The sequence below is a fragment of the Anguilla rostrata genome, chromosome 15, assembly GCF_018555375.3.
Source record: "Anguilla rostrata isolate EN2019 chromosome 15, ASM1855537v3, whole genome shotgun sequence".
Classification (NCBI taxonomy): Eukaryota; Metazoa; Chordata; class Actinopteri; order Anguilliformes; family Anguillidae; genus Anguilla; species Anguilla rostrata.
In genome coordinates this window covers 10,733,840-10,760,416 of record NC_057947.1, presented here as the reverse complement: position 1 = coordinate 10,760,416, position 26,577 = coordinate 10,733,840, and the positions used below count along the sequence as shown (strand labels likewise).

At 40.9% G+C, this 26,577-nt stretch overlaps 1 protein-coding gene and 1 long non-coding RNA gene across 2 annotated transcripts; both read left to right on the top strand.

Moving 5' to 3' along the window:
• Window positions 1-1,401: 1,401 nt before the first annotated feature.
• Window positions 1,402-5,852, top strand: LOC135241035 (growth/differentiation factor 8-like). Its single transcript, XM_064311141.1, has 3 exons — window positions 1,402-2,481; window positions 3,359-3,729; window positions 4,469-5,852. Exons 1-3 carry the CDS (start codon window positions 2,118-2,120, stop codon window positions 4,847-4,849), a joined length of 1,116 nt encoding a protein of 371 aa, XP_064167211.1. The 5' UTR covers window positions 1,402-2,117; the 3' UTR covers window positions 4,850-5,852.
• Window positions 5,853-17,021: 11,169 nt separating this feature from the next.
• LOC135240990 (uncharacterized) lies at window positions 17,022-21,957 on the top strand. Its single transcript, XR_010325847.1, has 3 exons — window positions 17,022-17,298; window positions 17,945-18,123; window positions 19,495-21,957. It is a non-coding gene; the product is annotated as an uncharacterized LOC135240990 (long non-coding RNA).
• The last annotated feature ends 4,620 nt before the right edge of the window (window positions 21,958-26,577 follow it).

Below are 26,577 nucleotides of genomic sequence, written 5' to 3'. Positions count from 1 at the left end.
ATTGTGACGGTAGGTCTTTGTGGTCAGATGCAACTAAAATGTCGCTTCTGGGTCAAAATTCAAGGCTTTGCATCTGGAATTAGCCAACCTCAATGAAGTTTAGCCAGAAATAGACACGCGGTGCTTCACTGTATTGTGGAAAGGTGATAGAGATCGTTCTGAAAAGACATACAGCCATCATTCCTGCCGAAACTTCATTCATGTACTGACTTGGTGATTATTAACAATGTAATAAATACCTTTCATTGGTATACAATGTATACCAATATAGTACACAGTTTCTTAATAGAAATTCACACTGTTAGATTTTTTTAAAATATATTAATTTAATCTAAATAGATCTTTACATTATTTAGCAATTTGTAAATATGCTAAATTTACTGAGGTTGGAAAATACTGTAAGGAACAGTATACAGATGGATGTGTGGGATCAGAGCAGCTGTAATTGTGGAGAACCATCTGTAACTGTGCACAAACATAATTCAGGCCACTGAAATATATGTGACAGAAACAGATTATTATAAAACGGCTAGACATTACTCTGACGATGAATTTGGCCCACAAGGAGGTTCGACCTGCTATGGTAATTTCCACCGAAGCTCTGCATGCCTCATCTGTACAGAACAGAATGCATTAGGAATTACCTTACGTAACATTACATTCGTTTAGCAGATTCTGTCATCCAGAGAAATTTACAATGAAAGTAAACAAAAGTGAATCCACCAGATTGGCGCGTTACGGTGCCAAACCTGGCAAACAACATTTCCAAACCAGTCCGTCCAAGTAAAACATCAACAAAGCACTAAATGTAAGTTACCGTATGCCTACCCAGAACAATACAAGCCATACTGCTGAAATGCATATAAAACCATAGGCTTATCTTGTGGCGCGCGCTCCCATCCCAGTGGCCTACAGACCATCAGAGAGAAGTCGACTCTCGTAAGCAACCGGCCCGCGTGCTGCGCAAGTGCGCATTCTGTGCGCAACCGCGTGTCCAATTACACCGTATATCTCGTGATGGACGATAAGAGGCTTAACGGTGAAAGACAGAAAATGTATTTAAACAAGTTCAAGTAGCCTATGTCCTAAGAGAAAATATAGCGATATTGAATTCCCCGTAATAATTGTGAATTCCATTATTTCGAATAACTCTGCTGTGTATTCGCTAATGTGATAATTATACTAATTATATGCTTCATAACATTTTACGCTGCGAAGTTTCCGGTCCTTGCTCACGGTTTTTTTTGTTAAAAGAAGCTATTTTTAAAACGATCAGTAGATGGCACACGTGATTCTTTCAAGAGTCAAATTTTAGTGTTCTGATAGGTCTTTGAAACCTACCTATAGCACGTAGGTGAGTAATCATTTGTGTTAATGAAAGTCTATAGTTCTACTGGTCTTAATCAGACACTGCCTTTTTATTTTCAATTTATTTACCCACCTGACTTGTATAGTACCATCCGTTGCATAGTATATGTAATATTAGTAGGTCCATATTTTATAGCGATATTGTAATTTCCCTGCGTGGAGAACCTTTTATATTTACGCAGAGAGGGCTGCTGCATTCTAAGAAAATGTGTTTGGGTTTTTTTTTTTTTTTTTTTTTTTAACCTTCAACAGCCAAACAGAACGCAAAAAACCGTGACTATATCATGCTACATAACTGAATCCGAGTTGCGTGGAAAGCGGACGGTATAAATCAACGGATTTTTCAATGGCAGCTGGCATGCGGCAGGCAACGAATTTGGCTCCATTTACTATACAAAAAAACTCCTGAATTCCAGAGCAGGTATTCGATAAGTTAATGAAATATCTTCTTTTTGATTTATAATGCGCAGTTGTCTCGTAAACTAATGTTTAGACATGCCTTACCACTTTAAGATTTGGCAGAGAAATTGAGATCATGTATGACCAGTGGATTCATTGTTGCCGGCCCAACCAATCATAGAATTTTGACGACACTATAGAGAAGCCAAAGTAGCGGTATAAAAAGCTCCGTTGAATTACAGCATGACACCCACCAGTCTAGAGCACTGCTTGAGGTGCAGAAACTGCAGTGTGTATCACTGGACGAAACACCCACACCACGTTTAAAGAAAGACATCAGAGCTGGAAACATGCACCTCATACAAGTTCTTCTCTACTTGGGGTTGATTGTTGCGCTTGGTCCGGTGGGTCTGGGAGATGTCGCAGCACCTTCAGTAACGGCTGAAGACAGCGAGCAGTGCTCGACGTGTGAGTTCCGGCAACACAGCAAACTTATGAGACTTCACGCCATCAAGTCCCAAATTCTCAGCAAGCTTCGTCTCAAGCAGGCCCCCAATATCAGCAGAGACGTGGTCAAGCAACTGCTTCCCAAAGCTCCCCCGCTACAGCAGCTGCTCGACCAGTACGACGCCCATATGGAAGAGAACGGAGATGGGATGGAAGAGGATGACGACCACGCCACCACGGAAACCATCATGACCGTGGGCACGGAAAGTGAGTTTTCGTTTATTTCATGATCATACTGACAACCTGTAGGCTAAAATTTGAAGTGTTTCTTCGTGTGCAACTTTTGTTTTCTGTGCAGCTACTTGAAGTACAAGACTAACCAAACTATCCGGGGGTTTGTTAAAAAAAAAAAAAATGTTTTTAGCATAGGCTACAACGTTACCGTGTCGCCCTTCCGCACACAGAATGTGTTTATTTAGTTTTCTTTTCAAGTTATAAGACAAATAGCGTCTGTTCAGAATAACATTCCTTTGAAGTTTGTGTTCATGAATTACGTTCTCCCAATTGCGATTAAATAGCCCGTTTATTGAGACAACTATCCTACACGATTTTCTATATTATTATTATAGCCTATAAATATTAGTATTCGTCATCCCCTCCATGTTAAAATGCGAAGGAATATAAGACAGTACAAAACAGCGCGTGGTAACTAACATGACCTAGCGAGAAATGTGTCTCATGTCTCAGTGTCTTAGCATGAATGGCATCGGACTTTCAATTCTAGCATAATTCTGCTGAACACAGTCGTTCATTTCAAAAAAGCTTTGATAAGCGAGAAAGGTTCCAGTTATTAAGCTGCATAGCCTATTGCTCACTTAGCCCTGTTACATGAAGAAAGCGACGTTTAAAACACAGTCTGTAATATCAGCACAGACGTGGTAAACGTGGTAAACGCACTACATGCGCTGGGCTACTTCTCATTTAGGCGATGAAAAAGCACCGGTTGTTCATTCCCCCAACCGCAGCCTAGCATAAACTTAATTTATTCATCTATTCATTCAGAACTCCTTAGTTTGGTCATCATTATTTCGGAATTTTGTGATTTAAAGTTTCCTCCATAATGCTTTTTTTCTCTCCCTAACAGATGACCCAGACTACCAAGTAGACGGGAAGCCGATTTGCTGTTTCTTCTCCTTCAGTCCGAAGATTCAATCTAATCCCATCGTAAAAGCGCAGCTTTGGGTTCACCTTCGCGCGGCCGACGAAGCAACTACAGTATTCCTGCAGATCTCCCGCCTGAAACGCGCAAATGAAGCATATAGTCACACGCGAATCCGCTCCCTCAAGATTGAAGTAAATGCCGGGACCAGCTCGTGGCAAAGCGTAGACGTGAAACAGGTACTCCAGGTCTGGCTGAAACAGCCGGAGAGCGACTTGGGAATCGAAATTAATGCATTGGACTCCAAGGGAAACGACCTGGCCGTCACCTCCGCGGAGACTGGAGAAGAAGGACTAGTGAGTCACAACGTTATGTTGCATGTCTTGAAATTATATAGTGTCTTTTCATTATTATACCTTGGAAGTGAGCTAACTTGCGTGTGCTATCATACGCAAAAACGAACTGCTCGCAATTAGTCGATATGAAAAGCGCATTTGGTTCGAGGGCCCTATAGGTACATTCGGCATCAATTAATAGATCCCAAAGCCGCTGGTCTTCGTTTGGTTCTTCTGTAGAGGGAACGGAGCACACCCACACGTTTTCGTATAAAAGTAACTCACATTTTAAAAGAAAATAAAGCTTACAGTTTTCCTTTTCTTTTAGCGACAAGCCCAAAATTTCATGTGCTTGCATCACAAAATTTAAATACTTTGCCTGGACTCCCATCGCCACTCCATTGCTTCACGTGATAACACACAAACGCGCCTTTTGATGCTGTGAGCTCTGGAGGACAGTGCAGTTAATTTCTTATGAATTCGTAAGGGTGCCCTGTGGTGATGGTCAGAGTAAAACATTCAACGAGAAGATAACAGAGACAAGTGAATCACAGACACAAGCAAGTAATGGACAAAAACAAATCACAGACATGCTCCGTCACCTGAGCAGAGCTACATGTGAAAATAATACAGCATCAGAAACTGCACTTTTATTGCATACAGATCATTATGCTGCCTATTCGTCACATTATGCACATTCTGGATATTTTCGCCTGTACTGTATATTAACCTTAGCTTTTTTTTCTCTGTTCCCATGCAGCAACCCTTCATGGAGGTGAAGATTTCGGACAGCACCAAGCGCCTAAGGAGGGACTCGGGCCTGGACTGCAACGAGCACTCCCCCGAGTCCCGTTGCTGCCGTTACCCCCTGACCGTGGACTTCGAGGACTTTGGCTGGGACTGGATTATCGCTCCCAAACGCTACAAGGCCAACTACTGCTCTGGGGAGTGCGAGTACATGCACCTGCAGAAGTACCCCCACACCCACCTGGTGAACAAGGCCAACCCGCGGGGCACCGCCGGGCCCTGCTGCACCCCCACCAAAATGTCCCCCATCAACATGCTGTATTTCAACAGCAAGGAGCAGATCATCTACGGGAAAATCCCCTCCATGGTGGTGGATCGCTGCGGCTGCTCGTGAACTGGCGGGAGTGCCGAGGCAGGCGGGGCCGGGGCGAGGCAGGGGGGCGGGGCTTGCTCTCGTCTCCTCCGCCTGGACTTCTGAGTTTCTGAAAGACATCGGTGACCGGTGCTTTCCATTCTCTGAAATACTGTGCAATAGAACCAGAATAGCAGCGCGGTGCCATCAACCACCAAGCTGAGTTTCACATACTCGTCCCCCCCCCCATACCCCCACCCACTTTTTTTTATTATTTTTTTTAAGACCCACATCTCCTCTCCAGAAGTCAGATATCAAACTGATGTCCTGCAGGTGTGGGGAAGAGTTGGATCGGTTGGACTTGAAGGACAGACGTAGCTAGCGGAAACATTAATGGCATCTCGTGACAAAAAATCTGTTCTCTTATATTTTTTATCACACTCACATGCTTTTATCCAAACAGCTTGGACAGCCTACATTAAACTGTCAGCGCAAATAATATAAACAGTATTGCCTGACGAGCCTTGAGGACTTTTAAGAAAGGCTTATGAAACTAGCTGAGAAGTTTAGAATGGGGCTTTGCATTCCATTAACAAGTATACATGCAAGGCTTCATAATTTAACTGTAAACTACGGCTATACTATTACATCATCACACAAACTTCCCTACACACTTGAAATGTTATTGGAAATCACCGTTACTGGACAGATGGACTTGAATTAGTGGCACGAAGAATGCAGTCTGCACATTGAGTTGCGTGAAAGACAGAGACTTGGAACTCATGAATGTTAAAACCATGGTCAAACTCTGTCAATGGAAACAGTTTGCACTAAAGCAGACCAATAGAAAGGATTGGTTGCTATAAAAGTTGTAAAAAAAAAAAAAGAATGATTTTGATATGTTTGCTAATTTGTTTTGGGTACATGCCATGATTTTCTTTGTTAAACGCTTTTAACAATTGTATAAGACCACAGACTCGCAAAAACATGTATAAAAGCAAATATATGATCTGTTACACAAATAAAGGTGCTTGCTGTTATATATCCTTATTGTTTAACAAACACCGTCATATATCAAACTTAAACTGCATATCAACAAACATAAGAATATTATTATACTCGTATAGTGATTATGTGCACACTTATTGACAGGCTTTAGCTAAATTAGCACTATCAGTATGTCACAAGAGTATTCATAAAAATAAAATTAATATATTGTCTTTTTATTTTTCTATTGAGCTCTGTCAGACCATGAATATTTGTCACATTTTGACATTTTTAAGGAACATTAGCAGTTTCAAGTCAACAATTCATAATTTTAACAAAATGGTAAACAATAGTTTTCATCTAATATTTTACTCTTTCTAGTGTTAGTTAAAATAAATGCTGAATTGTTGGACGACTGAGATTGAAATGTATTCATGTTTTGAAAGTTCAAATATCTACTAAAATAGTTCAATTTTCTTGATTTTTAATCGGCCATTTAAATAAAAAACTTTATTTACAAATTAAGATTTTATTTGGGACATTCTGTGTGAACATCCATAAAATGAGAGAATGCAGACTGAGTGAATCTGACTGTATCTTACACAGATACTATACATAATATTTCAATTTCACCAAGCAGAGCAGTCATTGTAAATCTACTTTTCCAATCTAATACTTAGGGATTTTTAAAATCACATGAAATAGTGCTTTGAATCCCATAATTGAAGACTCCACATAGATTTTTCTTTCACTCTGTGAATCCTGAGCTCTCAGGGGAAGCTGCATTAAAAGTATTTATGAAGGAGGGAAGAAACATGAGGCAGATTGAATAATATTAATGTCTACTTTCTGCCAATAGGGGGCGATGTGAGCGCTGTGGGAGCGCCACAATCTTTCCTGCTGTGAATTGGACCTCGGCCATGTCAGCCAGGTGGAACTCCAGCATAACATGTGATGAAATTTGGGGGATAACATGAATTTTGCTATATCATGCTGTATCTGTTCCTTGAAAGTAAGGCACTCAAAGCTGTCTACTGATCCCCATTACATTACATGGCACCCACCCAAACCAATACTGTGGGGAGAAATGGATTCTTTTTCAAGCAAGTAAATTATACCATAAATATACCATGCGAGTTAAAACATACATAGGCAAGACCTTTCAAAACACAATATATCTGCACATAGAAATATGCTTGGAAACTTGATCGTTTGCCAGGAATGTCCATATGGAAGCACAGACCCGTACTGTTTTGTGCTCAGACATGTACTCACGCTTCAGAGCTGGATTAAGGGTGTTTATGGTGTTTCTTTTACAATCTGATTGCATGTAATGCTTCTTGCTGTAGGTTGTAAAATAAAATGAAGCACTAAAGATTTTAGACTTTTAGATTTTAGGAAATTCTTGTGGGAACCCCTCTGATGTTTGAGATTGACCCTGCTGATGGTTATCCACTTTGCCTGGAGAGAGAAGACTGCGATGCAGGGCAATGGGCAGCCTGTATAGTTTTGGGGGTTGGTGCGGAACTTGGTGAAGACCCAACATCCATACGTCAGGTGCGTCTCCACAACCCATCTCAGTGCAGAGAAAGGGAATGGGATCTGGAACGGAATAGGGAACGGAAACGAGAATGGGATCCGGAATGGGATTTGGAATGGGAATGGGATCCAGAACAAGAATGGGATCGGGAATGGGAATAGGATTGGGAATGTTGAATAGGATCAGGAACAAGACTGGGATTGGAACAGGAAAGGAATTGGGAACTGGATTGGGATCTGGAAAGGGAATAGGATATGAGAGCGGGAATAGGAATGGGACTGGGAATAGGATAGGGAACAGGAAAGGGAATGGGAACAGGATGGGGAACATGAAAGGGATCAGGAAAGGGAATAGGATCGGGAATGGGAATGCTGGTCCCGGAGCAGCAGGCGGAGGAGGAGAGAAGCCCAGCGGAGAAGCACATCTGGATTTGGCGACTGGCAGGCCCAGGTGTCACGAGTGTGCGAGCGCTCCAGCTGCACACACATCTGGGGGATCCCTTCTTAGTTTCTGATGAGTCACAGACACGCTCATTCATAAGAATACGCCGCACTCAGAAAGATGCTGAGAAAGAGCCGTGGCTGTGTGCTACAGGAGCTCCTCCAGCTTGAGCATGCTGTGTGACTAAGGGGATAATCAGTGGCATGCACCATGCACAGAGCTGGAGGCTTAACGATGCGAGCAGAACGGAAGAAAGGAGCGGCCGCTCCTCCGTCCCGGGCCAGGCTACTGCACAGAGGCCTGAGGTGCTGAGCGCAGGCAGCTCCAAGCAGTCATCACCTCAGAGAAAACAGCAGAGCTAACGGTTTGAGACAGGGACGCTGGACAAATCTACAGCAAATGTCTGACATGCTGCTTTACTACCTGATCCATTCACTTCTTTGACAAGCCTGATGAGTAGCTCCATTTATAAGAAGAATATATTGTACATTTTCACAACGCAAAATCATCAAATAAAGAAGTAATGAGAAAAGGCCATTCAATCCATTGAGGATACTAGATGAGTATCCAACATGATATCAAGGACTAGGCTTGAACATACAAAGGGTCAGTCCTTTACATAATCCACTGTGCAGTTCCATGTAACAACATCTCTCCATGTAAGGCACTACCTACTGATATTTTTGTGCAATTTACCTTTTGCTAATTTCCACATATGTCCCCCTTGTACTGACAGAACTGGAAGCTCTTTTGGAGTTTATTTAATTCCTTTTAAATGACTCTTAAATACCTTAAAATAATCTACACCTGGTTTCATTTTACTAAACTTGAAGAGATAAAGCATCTTAAATCTTTCCCCACTATTTTACATTTCACACCAGGAACCGGTTTAGTTGCCCTCCTTTGTACTTTGTACCAGAGCTCCTATATCTTTTCTTTTGTGTGGCACCCAAAACTGCCGACCTGCATAGCCTATACTTCCGGTAAACATATTGAAATAAATCAAACCAAAAAATTAAGCTGATCTACAAAATATAAAAACTATTATAACAGATAAAAAAAATTCATCACAGATAAAAGTTTATGTACACGATGTGACAAAACAATGGCTATATTTTAGCTCTACGTGGCTTTTCTGACACAGCAGAGACTACAGTGTAATCCCCAATATCTACAGCGAGACAGAATTCATAAAAAATTCCATCCATATTACTACTGTCTCAGTATGTGTATCATAAATTATTCGCCATTCAACAGTAAACTATCCGGAGTAATGTATTTTGTACTCTAGACTGGAATCAAAACTCCACTGAAAATTTTTAACATTGACTGACAATTATAGTCTTAAATGATAGTGACAGTACAGGTACTTCCGCCTGCTCGACTTTCACTATACCTGGCAATTTTTTCACTCAGTCTTATCATCAAAAAATTCTGACTCCTTAATACACAATATGTATGTATCAGGGTTATTCTTTTTCAGTGTTTATCCTCCCCTGTAATAAATAAATAGATTAATAGAAAATAAATAAATAAATACACAAATAAATAAAAATACACCTGCTCCTGAAGCGTAGCTTGGCTGCCTTCAGAGAAGCTGTGAATCACATTCCCTGGACACGAGTTTTTTTAACAAGGAAACTTCATGACATTATATACTTAAACCATGTTGCAAAAGCGGTCCAAGCTAATAAATGATACACTTTCAGACTGCTGCTGTTGACATGGGCTGAAGATGGATGCTTCTCCGCGGACAGCTCTGGCTTCCTCATGTCATCAGGGGTGCCAGAATTTGTCAGAGTCGATATATTTTAATTTTACTGCCGGAAAAAAAAAATCGGAAATTAAGGAATTCAAGCGATTTCTTTGTGAAACATAAGCCTATTCAGAATATGAAAATTGAAACGAAATACATATACACAACAAGAAAAGTATACATTCACTGGACACTTCATAGGTACATCTGCTTGTTAATGCAAATAGCCTGCACCTCCAAACAGCGAATCATGTGGCTGCAACTCAATTTATAAAGAGATAAAGGTTTAATTTTGCATTTGTCCAAATATTAGAATGGGCACGATAGACAAAGAACATCCAGGGAGCAGTCTGCAGCCAGAAGCACTTTGCCAATGAGAGGCCAGAGGGAAGTGGGCAAACTTGTTCAAGCTAACCGAAAGGCCACAAATGCTCAGATAACTGCTGTTTACAACAGTGGTGTGCAGAAGGGCATGTCTGAACGCACAACCAGTCAAACCTTGAAGCGGATGGGCTGCAGAGGCAGGTGACCCTCCCCCCCCCCGGGTTACACTCCTATCAGCAAAGAGCAGGAAGAGGAGGCCACAGTGGGCATGTGATCAACAAAACTGGACATTTGAAGATTGATTTCTACTGTGATATGCAGATGGTAGGGTCAGAGTTTTCTGTAAATGGCATGAATCCATTGATCCAACCAAGTGGTCAGCTTCAGATGCAACTGCTCCCATTGAGCCTGACAGGAAGCTGGCAAGGATACTGACAGGAAGCTGCCACTGAGACTGGCAGGAAACTGGCATTGATATTGACAGGAAGCCCCCATTGAGATTGACAGGAAGTGACCATTGAGACTAACAGGAAGTTAATGTTGAGACTGACAGGAAGCTGACATTGAGACTGACTGGAAGTCCCGCCAAGCTCTTTTGGGCTTCTTTTAATCCAGAAAAGCAAACTGGTAAGTGACTGAAATATATAGCATTTACATCATGAATGATACTTTGAATTTTAGTAATTGATATTGAACTGTTTGCAACCTGGATAGACTTCCATATGCTAAATCATAAGAATGTTTCATTTTCTTGCAATGTTATGAATGACTGTATAATGCATATATTTATGTCTCTTTACTCAAGTTAATAAAAAGAATATTAGACAGTAGGTTCAGATAGTAGAAAGAAAATAAGGATATACTGATTCTTTATTTTAACAAATAAAAGTTTTTATAAAAGACGAGATAGAGATCTCAAATTGGGGTGATGGTTTTAGAGGGAAACAAATTTAATTCAGGTATAATTGTCTCTCATCCCAAATAATAAGAATGCACAGTACAGCATTTTAATGTAAAGCTTTTATGCTGCATGAGCAAACTTGCGGATTTGGCAGACTGTGTCACACACCTCTTTGCCTCATTAAGTCCAGAACCACTGGAATATTAAATCCTCTACTTCTGTTTCTTCAATTTACAACATTTTCATTGGCTTGAGGAAGCTACCTCTGCAAAACATAAGCAAATATTTCCTGGGTCTGAATCAGTATAGGATGATTTGGAAAATTGAGACGTCCTGCAGGCTTCCAACTGTCCAAAATAGATTTTAAATAGATGTGTTCTCCTGGTGAGAAGGTTCAACTGGCGAGTGTGGATCCTGTATGAGCATAGCATTCCACAGGAATTATTGACAGATGACTCATTAGATTGCACGAGAAAAAGTGTTATTGTCCCAACACAGTCGATATACCCAATTGTAATGCCGATCCTAATCAATATGTGTAAAAATAATCATTCAATCCCGGATTTGTATTCAAATCCATTCCGGAATCGAAGAATCCATTCTCAGTGCAGTCAATGCAGTGGTCGTGTGCTTAGAACACTGGCACAGGAAGTGTACCTGGAAAACCTGTGTTTATATTCAAGTTGATGCTTATTTTAAAACTTAAATTGAAAGCAAGCTAATTCAATCCATTCTAATGTTACTATTTTTTCTGCATAGAATTCCAATAAGCTCTCATTTACATTTAAACTATTTTATAAAATGTATTAGTTTTGTTGGGAATAGTTGGTAAAATATAAAATAACTAGTTTCCACATATGGATAAACATTCCACATGTATTAATGAATGATAGTGATTTAGTTGGCAGTCATTCTTCACAGCTTATAAAATACTGCAAAACGTAAAATCTGAGAAATAATTTGCTCCATTAAAAATTAGGTCAAGCTGATTAAAATCTCTGTTTTACTCAAAGTTAATATTTGTCATTTTGGACAATTATCAGTCAAGGCTTTCTGTTACAGAACCAGAATTGGTCTTTATCTACAGCAGTGGTGTCAAACTCGTGCCATGGAGGGCCATGTGTATGCAGGTTTTCATTCCAGCCTCAGATATTGATTATATAATTAGTTAAATTATTTGCTGAATTAGGGATGCAGGTTTGTGCACAATGGTGACCCGACGTCTATGGTGACCCGCATTGTCTAAATAAAAATTTTCTTATATTCTGTGCTTCAATGCAGTTAAACGCATATGGCTGAATGAGTAATTGGACTCAATTAAGGCAGCATTAATTGGTTGGAATGAAAACCTGCATACACACGGCCCTCCATGGCACGAGTTTGACACCACTGATCTACAGTATCACACTATTCCTATTCCAAGTGCAATAGTTAAGGGCAGGCGGTGACTGTAGAAAGTCCTTGCTGAAATTAGATACACTATTTTAAAAAATATAACAAATATACATACTCCTGGGCAACAAAAAAAAAAATGGGCCAAGCCCAAAATGGCAAAAATTAATCTTTTAATGGTTGTGGTGTGGGGATGGCTGGTTTAAGCAGCCACACTTGCCCTGGGTCAAGCTAATTAGACCAGGCCAATTAGATAATTGGTTAAGAATGAGATAATTGGCCAGGCTAATTGGGCCCGAGAACAGGAGTGGCTGCACCTGTGCGTAGTGAGGTAATCAGTGTCACAGGTTAAATCTGCCATCCCCACTCACACAAGGGAGAACCTCACTGTCATGAGTGTTTTACATCTGCTCCTTGGCTGTAACATCTTGCCACCCTCAAGAATAAATGTGGACTGGTTTTAACATCGTCTCCCTGTGTCTCTGTGCTGGAGGGCCCCTTGGAAAGCCATTTCGGTAGCCTGTGGCAGGTGTTTACCACAATGGTCTTAACAGCAAATCATTGGTCAGAATATGAGCAAGAATTAAACAAATGCACTCCTGAGACCTCCTGTGCCACCATTTGCTTGTTTACTTTTGCTGCAGTGAACTGTTTGGGGGGAAAGCTAGAAACAGGGAAATTCACTTATACAGTAGACAAATTAACATAATGTCAAATAAAAGAGTCATGTTTTGTATTTGGTTGCATATCATTTGCATGCCATGACTTCCAGATGTTTGTGACCTATCAACATCATCAGAGTCTGGATATCTTATTTTCAGGTTGTCCTACAAGTGATGCAATTATGCTGATACAGTATGGAACACATTTGTTGGCTAAATGGCTTTAAGTCATCAAGGGGCCAAGGTATCAAATAAGCCTCAAACCACCATGCTGCAGCCAGATATGCAGTAGATAATACAAGCATTGTTTCCCCTGATTAATTTTCCTGTTGAACAAGAATTGTTTAATTCTTGCTAATTTTCTGACAAATGATTTGTTGTTAAGACCATTAAAAGTTTAATATGCCCAGGAGTGTATTTATTTATTTATTTTTGGGGGGGCACCAACAGTACCACTCGATACAACATGATAATATTTGAGGGGGACCATTTGATGTATTTTCCAAAATTGGGGGACGTGTTTCATGCCATTACTTTTAGCCACTACCCCATCACATCCACTGAACTTCCTGCATCATCCAATGGCTTAATTTGCCCTCGCCTTCCTTTTGCTTCTGAACACACCATTGCAGTGCCCCTGGTGGACACATCCGGTAGGGACAGGGGGAAGCTCTGCTCAGTGCTAATAAACGCCATCATGTGAGGAAACTGAAACCCGATACGGCAGCATATGATAATATTATAGTTAGAGTAGGAGAAGGTCAGACCGTGACTCCAGTGACACGACTCCTACACAGCTGAGGGGTGCACGTTCAATAAAGAGACACGCAAAAAAGTGCGTTACCCCCCCCAGCGCTGAAGGACAGACCCTAACCCTAACCCGTTTCTCTCAGACCCTCGTCTGAGATTTCTCCTGTGGTGTGACGGGGCCTCCTGCTCTGTCCATGAGGACCTGGAGCAGCTGAGAGAGCTAGCATGCGCTAGCATGTGCTGTCTTCAGCACGAGTGATACTGTATACTGTACGCAGGTGATAAGCGGGGATTAAGATGCCATCATATGTGAGCGTGTGACCTGTCAATTTAAAAGGTCAACCGCAATCTTTTTTGGCACCTGTCACTCAAATTTATTGGCGAAGATATTTGTAAAAAATAAATAAATAAATAAACACAGTAACCCTTCAGAATACTTTGCATTATTACAATAATTTTCAACTATCATTTTCTTACCTTTGCAGTGCTTCTGACGGTATCTGTTTTGGTTGTAATCAGAGCTTAGGCAACAGTACACCCCCTTTTACAGCGTGTGTAACCTTATGCATTTAACAAAGTCATCAAATTAAAAATAGATACATGAACTATATTCTACCTCTGCTCGTTATTTTTGGTATGATGAGAATGCCAGAGATGAAAATGAGTTTACTTATGGGAAACTGAGACATGGTGCAGCTCACAGCAGGAAGTGCAGTTCGCCGTGGCAGGAAGTGACGTGCGCTGCGGCAGGAAGCACCATGCAGGAGGAAGTGGCACGCACTGAAGGCTCTTATTTTGCTCATCATTGACAGACCTCATGAGAAACATCTTGCATGTTTCCTTAAAATGGGATTGTTTACATCCACTTAGGTGTAACCAACTGACGAGAGTAAGTGCCAAACAGACCCCATAACATCTCCATCAACTGCATCCAGTATAATGCCTGCATTATCAGCATTTGTAAGCTGACAGATTGAGTTGATGGACCCCTTGAGGAGCTCTTGTTCCTGCACTGGCTCAGTGAAAGTGTGTACATGCTTCCTCTCTGTCCCAGCCTCCGTGGTTGGCTGAGTAGTGTTTCGTCACGCACCTTCTTCTTCATCACCCACAACACAGGGAGAGATGACGCCTGCCCTTATAAGGTGTGAACAGGCCCACCCATGGGACTGTTCCTGATGTCTCTTCCTGATCCAGCACTCCCTGCTGCTTACTCCAACTAAATCACTTGGCAAGCACTGCCATCTGAATCATGGGAGATCTCCTGGGCCCTGTGCAGTCATCGTATATTTATACCCCCTATTAGGTAACAGTTCAATGGCAAACAACATGCAACACAGCACGCACCAAACAACACGCAACACACAGCACACAACAATCAATACAAAGCATGCAGAAAAAAATACACAACACCCAACATGCAATACACAGCAAACAACACGCAACACATAGAAAACAATGCAAAGCCAGCAACATGCAATACAAAGTATGCAGCAAACAAAAAGGATTTGCAGCTTTTGACACTAGATGAAAATGAGGGAAAACCACATTAGGAAACTGCGAGATCTGGCGTCAAGCCTGGCCACACAAGTCAAAGGTAAGGTGCAAAATTGGCAGGTGACTCCTCAGTCACACAGTCTTCTGATGAGGCTGAAAAATGTGTTACATGCCACTCCTAACACTGAGAAAAGTGTACACAACCCTCCACCTCTTGACATATTTCTGGATTATGCCTCAGGACACATTTGTCATCATTATTACCACATAATATGAAACATATAGAGGCTCTGGAGAAAGTACAAAGAAGGGCAACTAAACTGGTTACCGGCATGAAATTCAAGAGTTATAAAGATAGACATATAATTTATTCTGCCTACAAAAAGAGAATACTTAGGGGGGATTTAATAGAGGTTTTTTTAAACTACTTACAGGTATCAGTAAAATGAGCTACAAATGATTTTTTTAGGCTGAGTTCTGTCAATAGAACAATGGGCCACAGTCTGAAATTAACCAAGAGAAATTTTCAAAGAAATACTATGAAATTTTACTTAACTCAGAGAGTTAATGCTTGGAACAGTTCTATGTCTTTTGCTTGGCTATTTATTTGTTTGTCTGTTTATTAACCTTTACTTATTATTTACCTTGTTTGTTTTATTGTTTTTTGTTTTGTTTTGTTTTTACTGATTCCCTGATTTCACTAGTGTTATGAGTTATATTTGGTATAAGACAGCCTGCCCTGAGCTGGACCTCTTTCCGCCCATCTAACCACTACAAACCAGGTCACCCCCTCTGGCCAGGTTCCCTCTTTATGTAGTCTCTCTTTATTTCTCCTACTATGCTGATGATACTACTCTCTCTTTCTCTCTCCCTCTTGCGCTTGCTCTATCTTTCTATCTCTCCCTCTCTACCCCCCCATCTCGCAGGTCCCACTGCGCAACACTGCGTGAACTGCGGATGTCTCTGCCCGCCTGAATGACGGATTGTCACATGCAACTCAATCGCTCTAAGACGTGCTCTGTCAGCCAGCCAGGTTCTCTCCGTTCCATCAACAACATCACAAGAATGAAGTCACTCCTCACCTATGCCACCACTCCTCTGGTCCAGGTCACAGAGTACTTTCTGTCAGGAACACTGCAGCCCCACACTGGCAGCCCAGAGCCCCAGTGCACCAGCAATTTAAGAGTGCAGCTCCCCCTTCATTCACTGCCTTTCGCCACTCATACACGCTGGATTCAGCTTCCTCTGGGTTACCTTGCAACTGCAGGTAAAGACACACCTCCAAAATGGACTTTATCTCACCTCTGGCAACCCCAGTGCTAGAATGAGTCGTGAATCCAGAACTGCACAATCACTCATGGCTTTCTCCCACTGATAAAAAAACACAGTCATTGGGCTGCTGGGTAGATCTTCCTCTTGAGATACTGGGTTACAGTGTCCTTGACGCTCACCAAAGTCTGGTATCACGTATTGACTGCACAGGTAAACAACTGTCCATAAAACTGCCCAGCAGCCCAAGTGCATCATTTAAATTTGAATTCTCCTAATTCCATCCCACAGTAGGAACTCCTGGTCTATTAGATTCCCCCAATCATCCTGCCCTACCACTACACCCACCTTGCAATGACTGAACAGCTCAGCTCACAATCTGTAGTGGTTCAAGGTTTGGTGGCTGACAGGAAGCTTGTTCTCATAGTTTTCACTGCAGCAACAGGACAAGCCTATGAATACAATTCAACATTCCCAATCTTTAGAAAAGAAAATAACCCAAGTTTTTTTTAAAAAAATGGACCCATTTAGACTGGGTTTGCAGATCCAGGAAGTGTCCAGAAAGATCTTACTGCCTCGACAGTTTGCACCATGAGCATTACCTGATGTAGTACCATAGACATCCTTATTGATGTTTAGTGTGGAGCAAATTCTGCATCTAGACATTTAGCCACTATTCTATGGCATGTTCATGTGTAGTAGAACCAGGGAATACTTTTCCAGTTCAATGAGAACAATTCTGTCAAATATGCTCGCATTGTTTAACAGGGCTCTTTCTTGCATAACCAGGGGGCTAATTTTATGGTCTTATGATCAATGTGTATCTTAAATAGTGGCTCATGCTGAAAACCATGACTAAGTAGCAATTGATAAAATCCCACTTTGACGTTGATCCTATCTCTACGTTAAAGTGTATACTAGACGTAATTCCTTGCTGGTCATGTGGAGGTACTGGACATACTGCACGGATTCCCGGTAAGGGCTGTGTTCACGGTTTAGAAATAACATTTTAATGATAAACAATGTTAGGTAGAATTTTAGGTGAAGAGTGTAAGAAATGTTGAAATGACTGCATTCGCAAGGTAATTGTAAAGCATGTTCACGATAGTTCAAATTGAAGTTCATTTGAAATGTATCACAGATGCGTAAAACGCGGACGCCCCACTTTAAACCAACGTCAGCAACTGTATTGGTTCTCCGTTATTTTTGTCAATCAAGTGTAAGCACAACTTGGGAAATACTTAAAGTTTAAACTGAGTTATGAAATGAGACCCCTGGAAAGGGTCCACTGATACTCAGCACTTTACTTCCTGTTCTGTGCATACGTACTTATTGGAGCTTCTCGGATATGCAATTTAAACTAATTTTACACAATTTACTCTGGCTTTGATAGCCGAGCCAGTGACTCTTTATAAAACCAGCAATTAAGCAAATTATATAAAATGGGAGGTATATTTTTAAAAAAACCTTCCTCCAAAAACCCGCAAGACGCAGCTGAGGTCTTGACAAACCCCGCCCCCTGCATCATGCGGAGTCGATAAATTCCTTGTAACATACTCCCCATATGGCAGGAGGGCATGAACTGTAAAGAAAATCCCCAGCATCTAAAGTTTATTTTCAGGTGGTAATTGGAGGTCCCTCGCGGTGACCGTGCATTTTCCCACTCATTCAGCTCGTGGCTACGGGCACGCGGTCTTCCATCAACGGCTGATGCGCGGGTTTTCAACACCCTGCTGAATCCAGGTTTGGGTTTCACTGGGGATGATGCCAGTTTACCTGTTTTAGACTTGTTTAAAAAATGTAAGTGTTTTTTGGATATAAATACGAATGCAATTTATAACCTGTCCAAACATACATTTGTATACTTTAAATTCAATGTGTATATTTTCCCCCAGTGCCTTAATTCAGTGCAAAAGACATTTTAAAAAATACAAATATGCCAGCAAGTGTTAACAGCGACCATCACACAGCAGAGTAGAGGGTAGAAAAGATTCACAATCAACGTTCACATTCTGTGGATTAGGGCAAGCACCTGCGTCCCGCTCATAAAGCGATCTCCACGCGCCACAGAAGACAATTTAGATTTATTCCCTCCGATTCAAAGGGTGGGCACACAACAAGCACAGTGAATTACATTCGGCCACGGAGGAGTCCGGCCACACTTCATCACACAGCCTGTTCGGCGTCTCGCTGGTTTATGCACAGCTGCGTACCTCGGGGATTATGGGAAAGGAAGACATTGTTGGCATCTGCTCAAGTAATCACAGCTATCAGCGGGTGCAAAATCACGCTGAATCTAAGTTACGTTCCTGGAATGCAAGAAGAACCGTACTTCTTAGAATTACGATACAACATATATGCTCGACTACACGACCCCGCTATTTAAGAAAGAATATAGATATCAAAACAACACTGTTCTCTTCTGAAAACATCTTGCTTGGTGGCTAAGATGTGTTATTTCAGATATTAGAACATTATTAAAACCCCTGCCAGAAAGCACACCCTGCACTTGCGAATGATCATGTAATACAGTATGCAGTTCGGAGTAATCCTTTTGGTCAGCCTGACCTATACAATATTATGTATTGAAATTTAAAGCAAAGATTAAATTAAAATAATATTTTAAATGTTTGTGCGGTATGCACATTATATTATAAATACAAGAGAGCTCTCCAGAGAATTTAAGAATTAAATGATGTCAGCAAGAATAATCCCGTTGCAGTGCTACGGTAGCCTAAAGTACCAAAATGTATACCAGCATGCATGCTCCTTATAACTCGACGTCTTTACCAATTCAAAATCAGTCATATATAAATGTGCAGGTACTTGACCTTAGTCAGTGAAGCACTTTAGAAAAATTATGTTTGTTTCTGTTAAACTTTACTTTTTAGAATGTATTCATATTAAAACTATTTTATTAGTTTTTTTTTCATATAATAAACCACGTGAACAAGACAGGACAATATGCATACCAAACACAGATTATTGTTGTAAATATCGTAACTATAATACGTTACACAAGGCATACTGGTATATATAGTGTCACAGATAAATTATCTCAGGCCTTAATGCGTGCACAAAAATGATATTAAATTAATACATTAAAAATACATTTTAAAAAGAGAGAGCATGTATCTCATGATATTTCCCCACCCTTTCTTCTCTTTCGAGGAGAGAAGATGTGTCTGCTCTTGATGTGCCACATACCTGGTCCTGGCTAGAACATCAGTGTAAGAAAGGGGCCTGTCATGATGTCATGATCTTGTCAGATTTTGCTGCTGTGATCAGTGTATGGTTGATGGGAAATGCATTTCAATGCCAAATGTGGACAATCTATATCACACGTGGTACAGACTACAGCCACAATAAAAATGAGTAACAACACACAGAATGAACTAAGAGACTGAACTAACTTTCTGCTTGAAGAAAATTGTAATGAAGAGCCCCCCACCCCCCCTGCCGCCGCCAACTCAGTGGAAAAGTGGACAACTTTGTGGGGAAAAACATGAAAAAGGGCCTGTGTCCATTTTATTGAACCAGTTGAAGTGTGTATCTGTTTCATGAAAAATAAAATGAACACCAATATTGAAAAAAAAAAAAAAACTTTGCCTTTTCATCCTAATAAGTGGAGGTCATATTCGTGACATTACCAGCTGGGCTGCTTCCAATGCCGTATTAGCCAGGTTAGCGTGAATGTTTTCTTATACCGACAAGCCCTGCGCATCTGAGACATGCCAGGGAAGTGATGGAGAGACCTGTGTGCTTGGAAAGGGACCAGGATGACCTCCCCGAGCTGCTCTCGCAGTTCGAACCGAATGTCCTGCACTTCCTCCCCGGAGAACATGGGAAGCAGCTGTCGCGCCGATCGTCCTGCTTCCTCCATTACGCGCCATGAACCCGGCCGCTAGCGGTAATGACAAAGCCACACGACCTGCCGTCCCATCTCCCCGTGCTCTCTGCCGTGACTCAGCAATGCTGCTTTCCTCTGAACAAGCTAATATATCACAGAATGAAGGTGTCAGACTCCAGTCCCGAAGGGCCACAGTGCATGCAGGGAATTGCGGTTCCAAAGCCTTGAGAACGAGCTGTGTGGATTCTTTGGCCCAGTGGTTCTCAAACTCGGTCCTGGGGGACCCCTGTGTATGCTGGTTTTCATTCCAACCTCAACAGCAATCCCAGAATTTTAACAAGCTCTTAATTTTTGTTAATTAGGTGCTTTTCATGTTTTAGGGCTGGGGTTCCAGAAAGGGCCAGTGTGGGTGCACACACCTGATTCTACTAATCAATCACTAGAGTGATTGCTAAGCACCTTGATTAGTAGAATCAAGATCAGGTGTGTGCACCCACACTGACCCTTTTTGGATAAGACTGTTGAGGTTGGAATGAAAACATACACAGGGGTCCCCCAGGACCGAGTTTGAGAACCACTGCTTTAGCCAATCAGAATTACTGGTGCTGAAATGTGCCAAATACCGACAGACACTCCAGGACTGGAGTCATACCTGTGTCCTAAGCGATTTAAGATCTTACTGCTACTTAACATCTATATTTGTTAATATATCAATATGAGCCCGATGATGAAAGGCCCTTGTGGATATGAACATAGCTGTACTTCTGCGGCCTTGGAGTTAAATAGGTGACGACACAACAGATATTTGACTATCAATCTAACTGTGTTGACTGTGGACTCTCTTAAAATTAACATTTGATGAATTTTTATCCATAGTTTCGCAAATAATCATTTTTCGGGAAGGGGATTAAAAATATTAGTATGGTTGTCAGCAATCTAGTTTTTAGATGATCCCTTTTGAGAATCTGACAATATAATTCGATCTGGTAAACTTGCTCTGTGTGGCCATAGGAATGTTGTCTGTTTATACCTGATCCCCTCTCCACAAGCATCAAAGGAAACATCCTTTGGACAATTGGGGCCATGTCTATTTTTCTCCCTCTCTCCTCAACAGGCATAAAAATGGATATTTCACAGCCCAGTGTTGGGTGCCAAATTATAATTTAAAAAAATGGCGTGCTAGCACTGAAAATTCTAGATAGGTAAAGAGAGTCTAGTGAATAGTGCCGTTAGCTAGCTAGTTTCAAGGCTAACAGACCTATAGCTCACGACCAGGATGCTGCCTGATTGCTGAGGCTAGTTTACCTAGCTGGTGAACTTTTTCATTAACAGGGTTTACCAGGATTCTTCATCAATATTTAGCTCTAAGGGTTTTCAGGAAGCATTTGATTGTACAATGGTACAGTCACTCAAAGTGAAATGCCTAGGCCAGTGCTACAGGAAAATATGTCAACATTTCACATAGCTATTATATAAAGCATGTAATGTAGTGCAATGAAATGCGAGCCAGTCAATAGCCTGTTGGATACTTCTGCTGCCACAACCAGTTGCCACAAGACCATTGGCTGCATGGGGGTGTGTAAAATAAATAAAGTTAAATTGTCAGCATTAATAACCCTACATTTTTTCAACAATTTTTAGCTGCTTGCGGTGGAGTGGGGTGTTGCTGTGGTATAATTTGAGGGAGGGAGGTTTGTTCTCAAAGACTTATGATGCGCTGGATGACTGTTGTGGCCTTTGACTATTAACACAGGAACCACACAGAAACCATGGAGTAGATACTGACTATTAACATAGGAACCACACAGAAACCATGGAGTAGATACTGACTATTAACATAGGAACCACACAGAAACCATGGAGTAGATACTGACTATTAACATAGGAACCACACAGAAACCATGGAGTAGATACTGACTATTAACATAGGAACCACACAGAAACCATGGAGCAGATACTGACTATTAACATAGGAACCACACAGAAACCATGGAGCAGATACTGACTATTAACATAGGAACCACACAGAAACCATGGAGTAGATACTGACTATTAACATAGGAACCACACAGAAACCATGGAGCAGATACTGACTATTAACATAGGAACCACACAGAAACCATGGAGTAGATACTGAGTCTTCAAGAGTCCTATTTATAAATTAAATCCAACAAATTAACTTTTTAAAATGATACCTTTGACACATTAATGTACAGTCTAAACATTTAACAATTATTGTATACAAACTGGGTTTTAGGATGCTTCAAACCCTTGGTCCACAGAGCTGTCTGACCTCTTCACTGTCTCTTCACTGTCAGTCTTCTTTTTCCAGGTAAGACGTGCAAGCAATCAGCGATACTGGCTTCTCCCAAGCCTCCCTCGGGGGCTGAAGACCTAGCCAAGGAAAACAGAAAACAAGGATAAATATACTCTCGATACTGGCAGCAATGGCCAGGAAAGAATAATAAATAAATATTCAGATTTATGCTCTAGTTAGCGACGGACTCCAAGCAGCAGAGCTGCCAAATGGAGTGCTAAATGACTATTACAATTTCCCCACAGGCCGGGAAGAATAACCCAGAGAGGAAGATGGATTCAGGCCGTGATTTATAATCTGCTCTCCGGCCAGACAGAGCAGCCACTGCGATTTCGAGGGCTCAGCCACAGCCAACCAGAGCATTACCAGGACCCCGTGATTCAGCTGAAAAGCAGCCGTACACAGGTGGGCAAGCAAAACTGAGAGGTTAGAATAATAAAAAATTTTTTTATTTTTTTAAAAAAGGTCATTAGCATGCATCTACATGTTTACATGTGCTCTTTGGTGTATGTTTTTTGGTATACAACAGGTCAAGCACCCGATACTTTAAAAAAATGACAAAACAAACGTGGATTTAATGCAAACGAACGCTGTGATATGTGAATGTGTGACTGCTACCTCAAAGTTATACCATCAGCAGACAGAGGCCTGTAATTCGATGCTATTGAAGGTCATGTTGTTGTTTTTATTTTTTTCTTGCAGGAAGAGCTCCAGAGCAGGCTCTTGTCATCGGCTCACTGCAATAGAGAGCAGAGCAACTGTGGCGTTTTTTTTTTAAGGTCCGCCCTCACCCCGCGTTCCGACCGCTTGTACCGAGCACCGTTTCCCGCTGCGCCGCTCCGGACGAGGGGGCCTCTCATTTCCCAGCAGCCTCGGTGTTGGCAGGTGCCGATCGCTGGCATTTCACTTCTCCGAAAAGGGCAGCCTTTTACCCGGTCGCCAGAGCCGCTGTACGAGCCCGCTGCGCTGGCACGGAACCAGGAGGCTCCTGGAGTCTGCCCAGGTGACCCGCCTGGAGGCCGAGGCGTCAGGTGCCTTGTCCTATCAAAGCAAAGGTGAGGGTACCTGTGGCCACTGGGAGAATGGCATGAGAAGCCCCCTCAGTACTGCCAATCAAACAATGCTTTGGCACTAGGAAAATAATACGAAAGCTAATAATAAAAATCCTTCAATTAATTATACCCCAAAACTTTAAAGATGTAATATTTTTCCAGAGATGGTTGCATCAGTTGGAGAAGTATAGTCCCACTGGATGATGATGATGAGGATGATGCCACACCCACTTCCCTTTCTTTTTATTCACCTCGCACTTAGAAATAGAAGAATATAAAAATATTCCTTCGCAATCATCAGAAGTCCATCAGAAATTATTGCATAAAACCCTTTAATTCTGGCCCCTTTTGGTCAGTTGACATTTCTGACTTATTTGTGAACTCTGACATTAATAATGTCCCATTGGCCCTGCTTTTGTTAAATCCAATCCAAAGAGACCTTTACGCAGCATGACACAGGAGGCATCCAAGGAGCATATTACCAAGTAAGCACTGCAGTTACGTGATTATTACTTTACCAAAAATAGCGCAACACTTTACAAACTTCATACTAGCCACTCACATGAGTGACTCACATGAATGCATTTCATAGAAAACTATGTAGCCAACTTGCTGAGGCTAATCCATTTTCATTAATTCCATCACGCTGCACACTTTTACATAACATCCAGCTGGGAAGTAGCGAAAATGAAAGTGCAGACCAAGCACTTTCCACCAAAGCGGTTCATTTTCACAGTGATCTCATCCCGAACAGCAGAAAATGTCACCCGTGGAAATGTCAGCTCTTTAATGAGAGTTCGACCGGGTCCTCTGAAGGATAGCATTCCACTAAATGCACATAATTATAATTCATATTTATAGCAGTGAAGTGGGTCAGTCTCCACAAAGTAATGAAAATGTGCACTGCTCTTTTAAATATGCTGTTGTTATAAACAGTTTAAAATATGTGAAGTACTCATATTTGGCTAACATATTTGTGGATTACATTTCGGCTATGTTTTGATTTATGGTTTACTAAGCCAAAAATGATTAGCCAAAATTATTAAATTATTACAAAATTACTATGAACCATTTATAAAATGCTAATAAGGACTATATATTGTTGTTCCATTATATTGTTTTATATATAAAATATTATGATTATTTAAGCGTGAAAATCAGTTATGCAAATGGAACATAATAAGTTAAAGTGCATTGCTAAAACACCTGACTGCACATTGTACCAAAACAGAAACCCCTATTGATTATAAAACTGGAGGTTCCTGCTTTTGCACTTTATTTGTATATAATTGGTCTTGTAAGAGAGACCTTATTGAATTAGGTTTACTTCTCCATGGCAAAGCTATTTTTGTTAAGGCAGTGAACATCAAAGAAATACAGATAAATAAATAAATCTGCATGACGGACAAGCTCTCTGCTGGAAGCATATTACTCTGCACAAGTCTTAAAGTGCAAGACCTCCAGTACTCCAGATAGATTAAAAAACTTGCTCCGGGAATGGCCACTTCAGGACACAAGGAGATTAGGCCACGCCCATGCAGGTGGGTTAGGCCACGCCCAATCTGGGAGGTTAGGCCACACCCACACATGGAGATTAGGCCCCACCCATGCAGGGAGATTAGGCCACACCTACGCAGGCAAGTTAGGCCATGACCGATGCTACAGGAGGGCTTGGGCTCTATCTGCACCTAGCAGTTTGGGAAATTAAGCGTTACGGAGTACAATGCCCCATATCAAGGCACTGTTTAGCATCACATCCATATAAATTTCTATTTATGTGAAAAATAAATGCTTAAAGTCTCAAAACTGTGTTTTCTTATCTCACTGAATGTAACAAATCATGCAATACACAAATGAGAAATGTTTATTGCATTTATACGATTTTAAATTATTAACTGCTTAAAATAAATAAATAAATAAATTTAAAAAATTGACCAGTCAATTGTAATAGGCAGTTGCATATGCAGTTAACACGACTTTTACTGAATGGCACTCATTTTGGACAAACATTTGAAATATAGCCTGGAGGCCCTGAAAGACTTCCTGGAGTAGGGGCAAAGCCAAACTGAAAGACATCTCCACTTCTCCCAGCTAAGGTTACTCATGCTCGTAATGTTGGTGCATCTCAATTCAATTTGACCTTTTCTCAGTGAAACAGTTGTATGACAGCTGAACTAACACCTCAATTAATACCTCATTTATTTTAGTTTTCTAAATAATATATAGGTCAGCCAGCACTAAATAATAATAATAATTCATTTATAATTTATTGCTATTCAGAAATTCGTTTTTGTGCCCTGTAGAGGACACACGTTTCTGGTCTTAATCTCTTGTTTTAGAAACAGTGTCCATAGACACAGGGACAGCTGTGGAATAAGGAACTAATGAGCAGAACATTAAAGAGAGGAATGAATTAAAAAATTACAGCAACTACTATCAATAATTATAATTTTTAGGGAGTGGAATGTACACTGGTTCCTTTACTTATTGCCTGTTAACATTACTGAGAAATGTTTTGTATTTTTCCTGGGAAATATTCTCTACCACGCCACAGCACACATTAAAGTTGTACAGGTTACTGGATACAGTCTTTAATGAGTGTTATTCCTTGATTTGTCTCTGCACTGCATATCTGTGCTTGTAACCAGTTTTTATCTCCTGGAACATATCAATGAATCAGTACTTGTTTATTTCAGAGCAACATTGCACAATGATGAAATGACATTTTCATGTATTTTTTATGTATTTAATGTATGTTTTATTAAAGTATCTTTAACAATACCTTTCTACGTAGAACTGTTTTGTAACTTACTGTATGACAAGCAACATGTCATGCTTTTCATTCATTTCATTCATTTTTCTTTCAAATGGTCCATATCTTCATCCGTATCCATATCCAATATATGAGCTATATATACATCTTGTTAAGATGAGCCTTGGATTTTTTTAGTCATGAACACAGCTTGCCAATTAAATTATTTTGACATGTTCTTGAATATTAAGATTTTTTTAAAATCAACTTACATAAAAGCAGC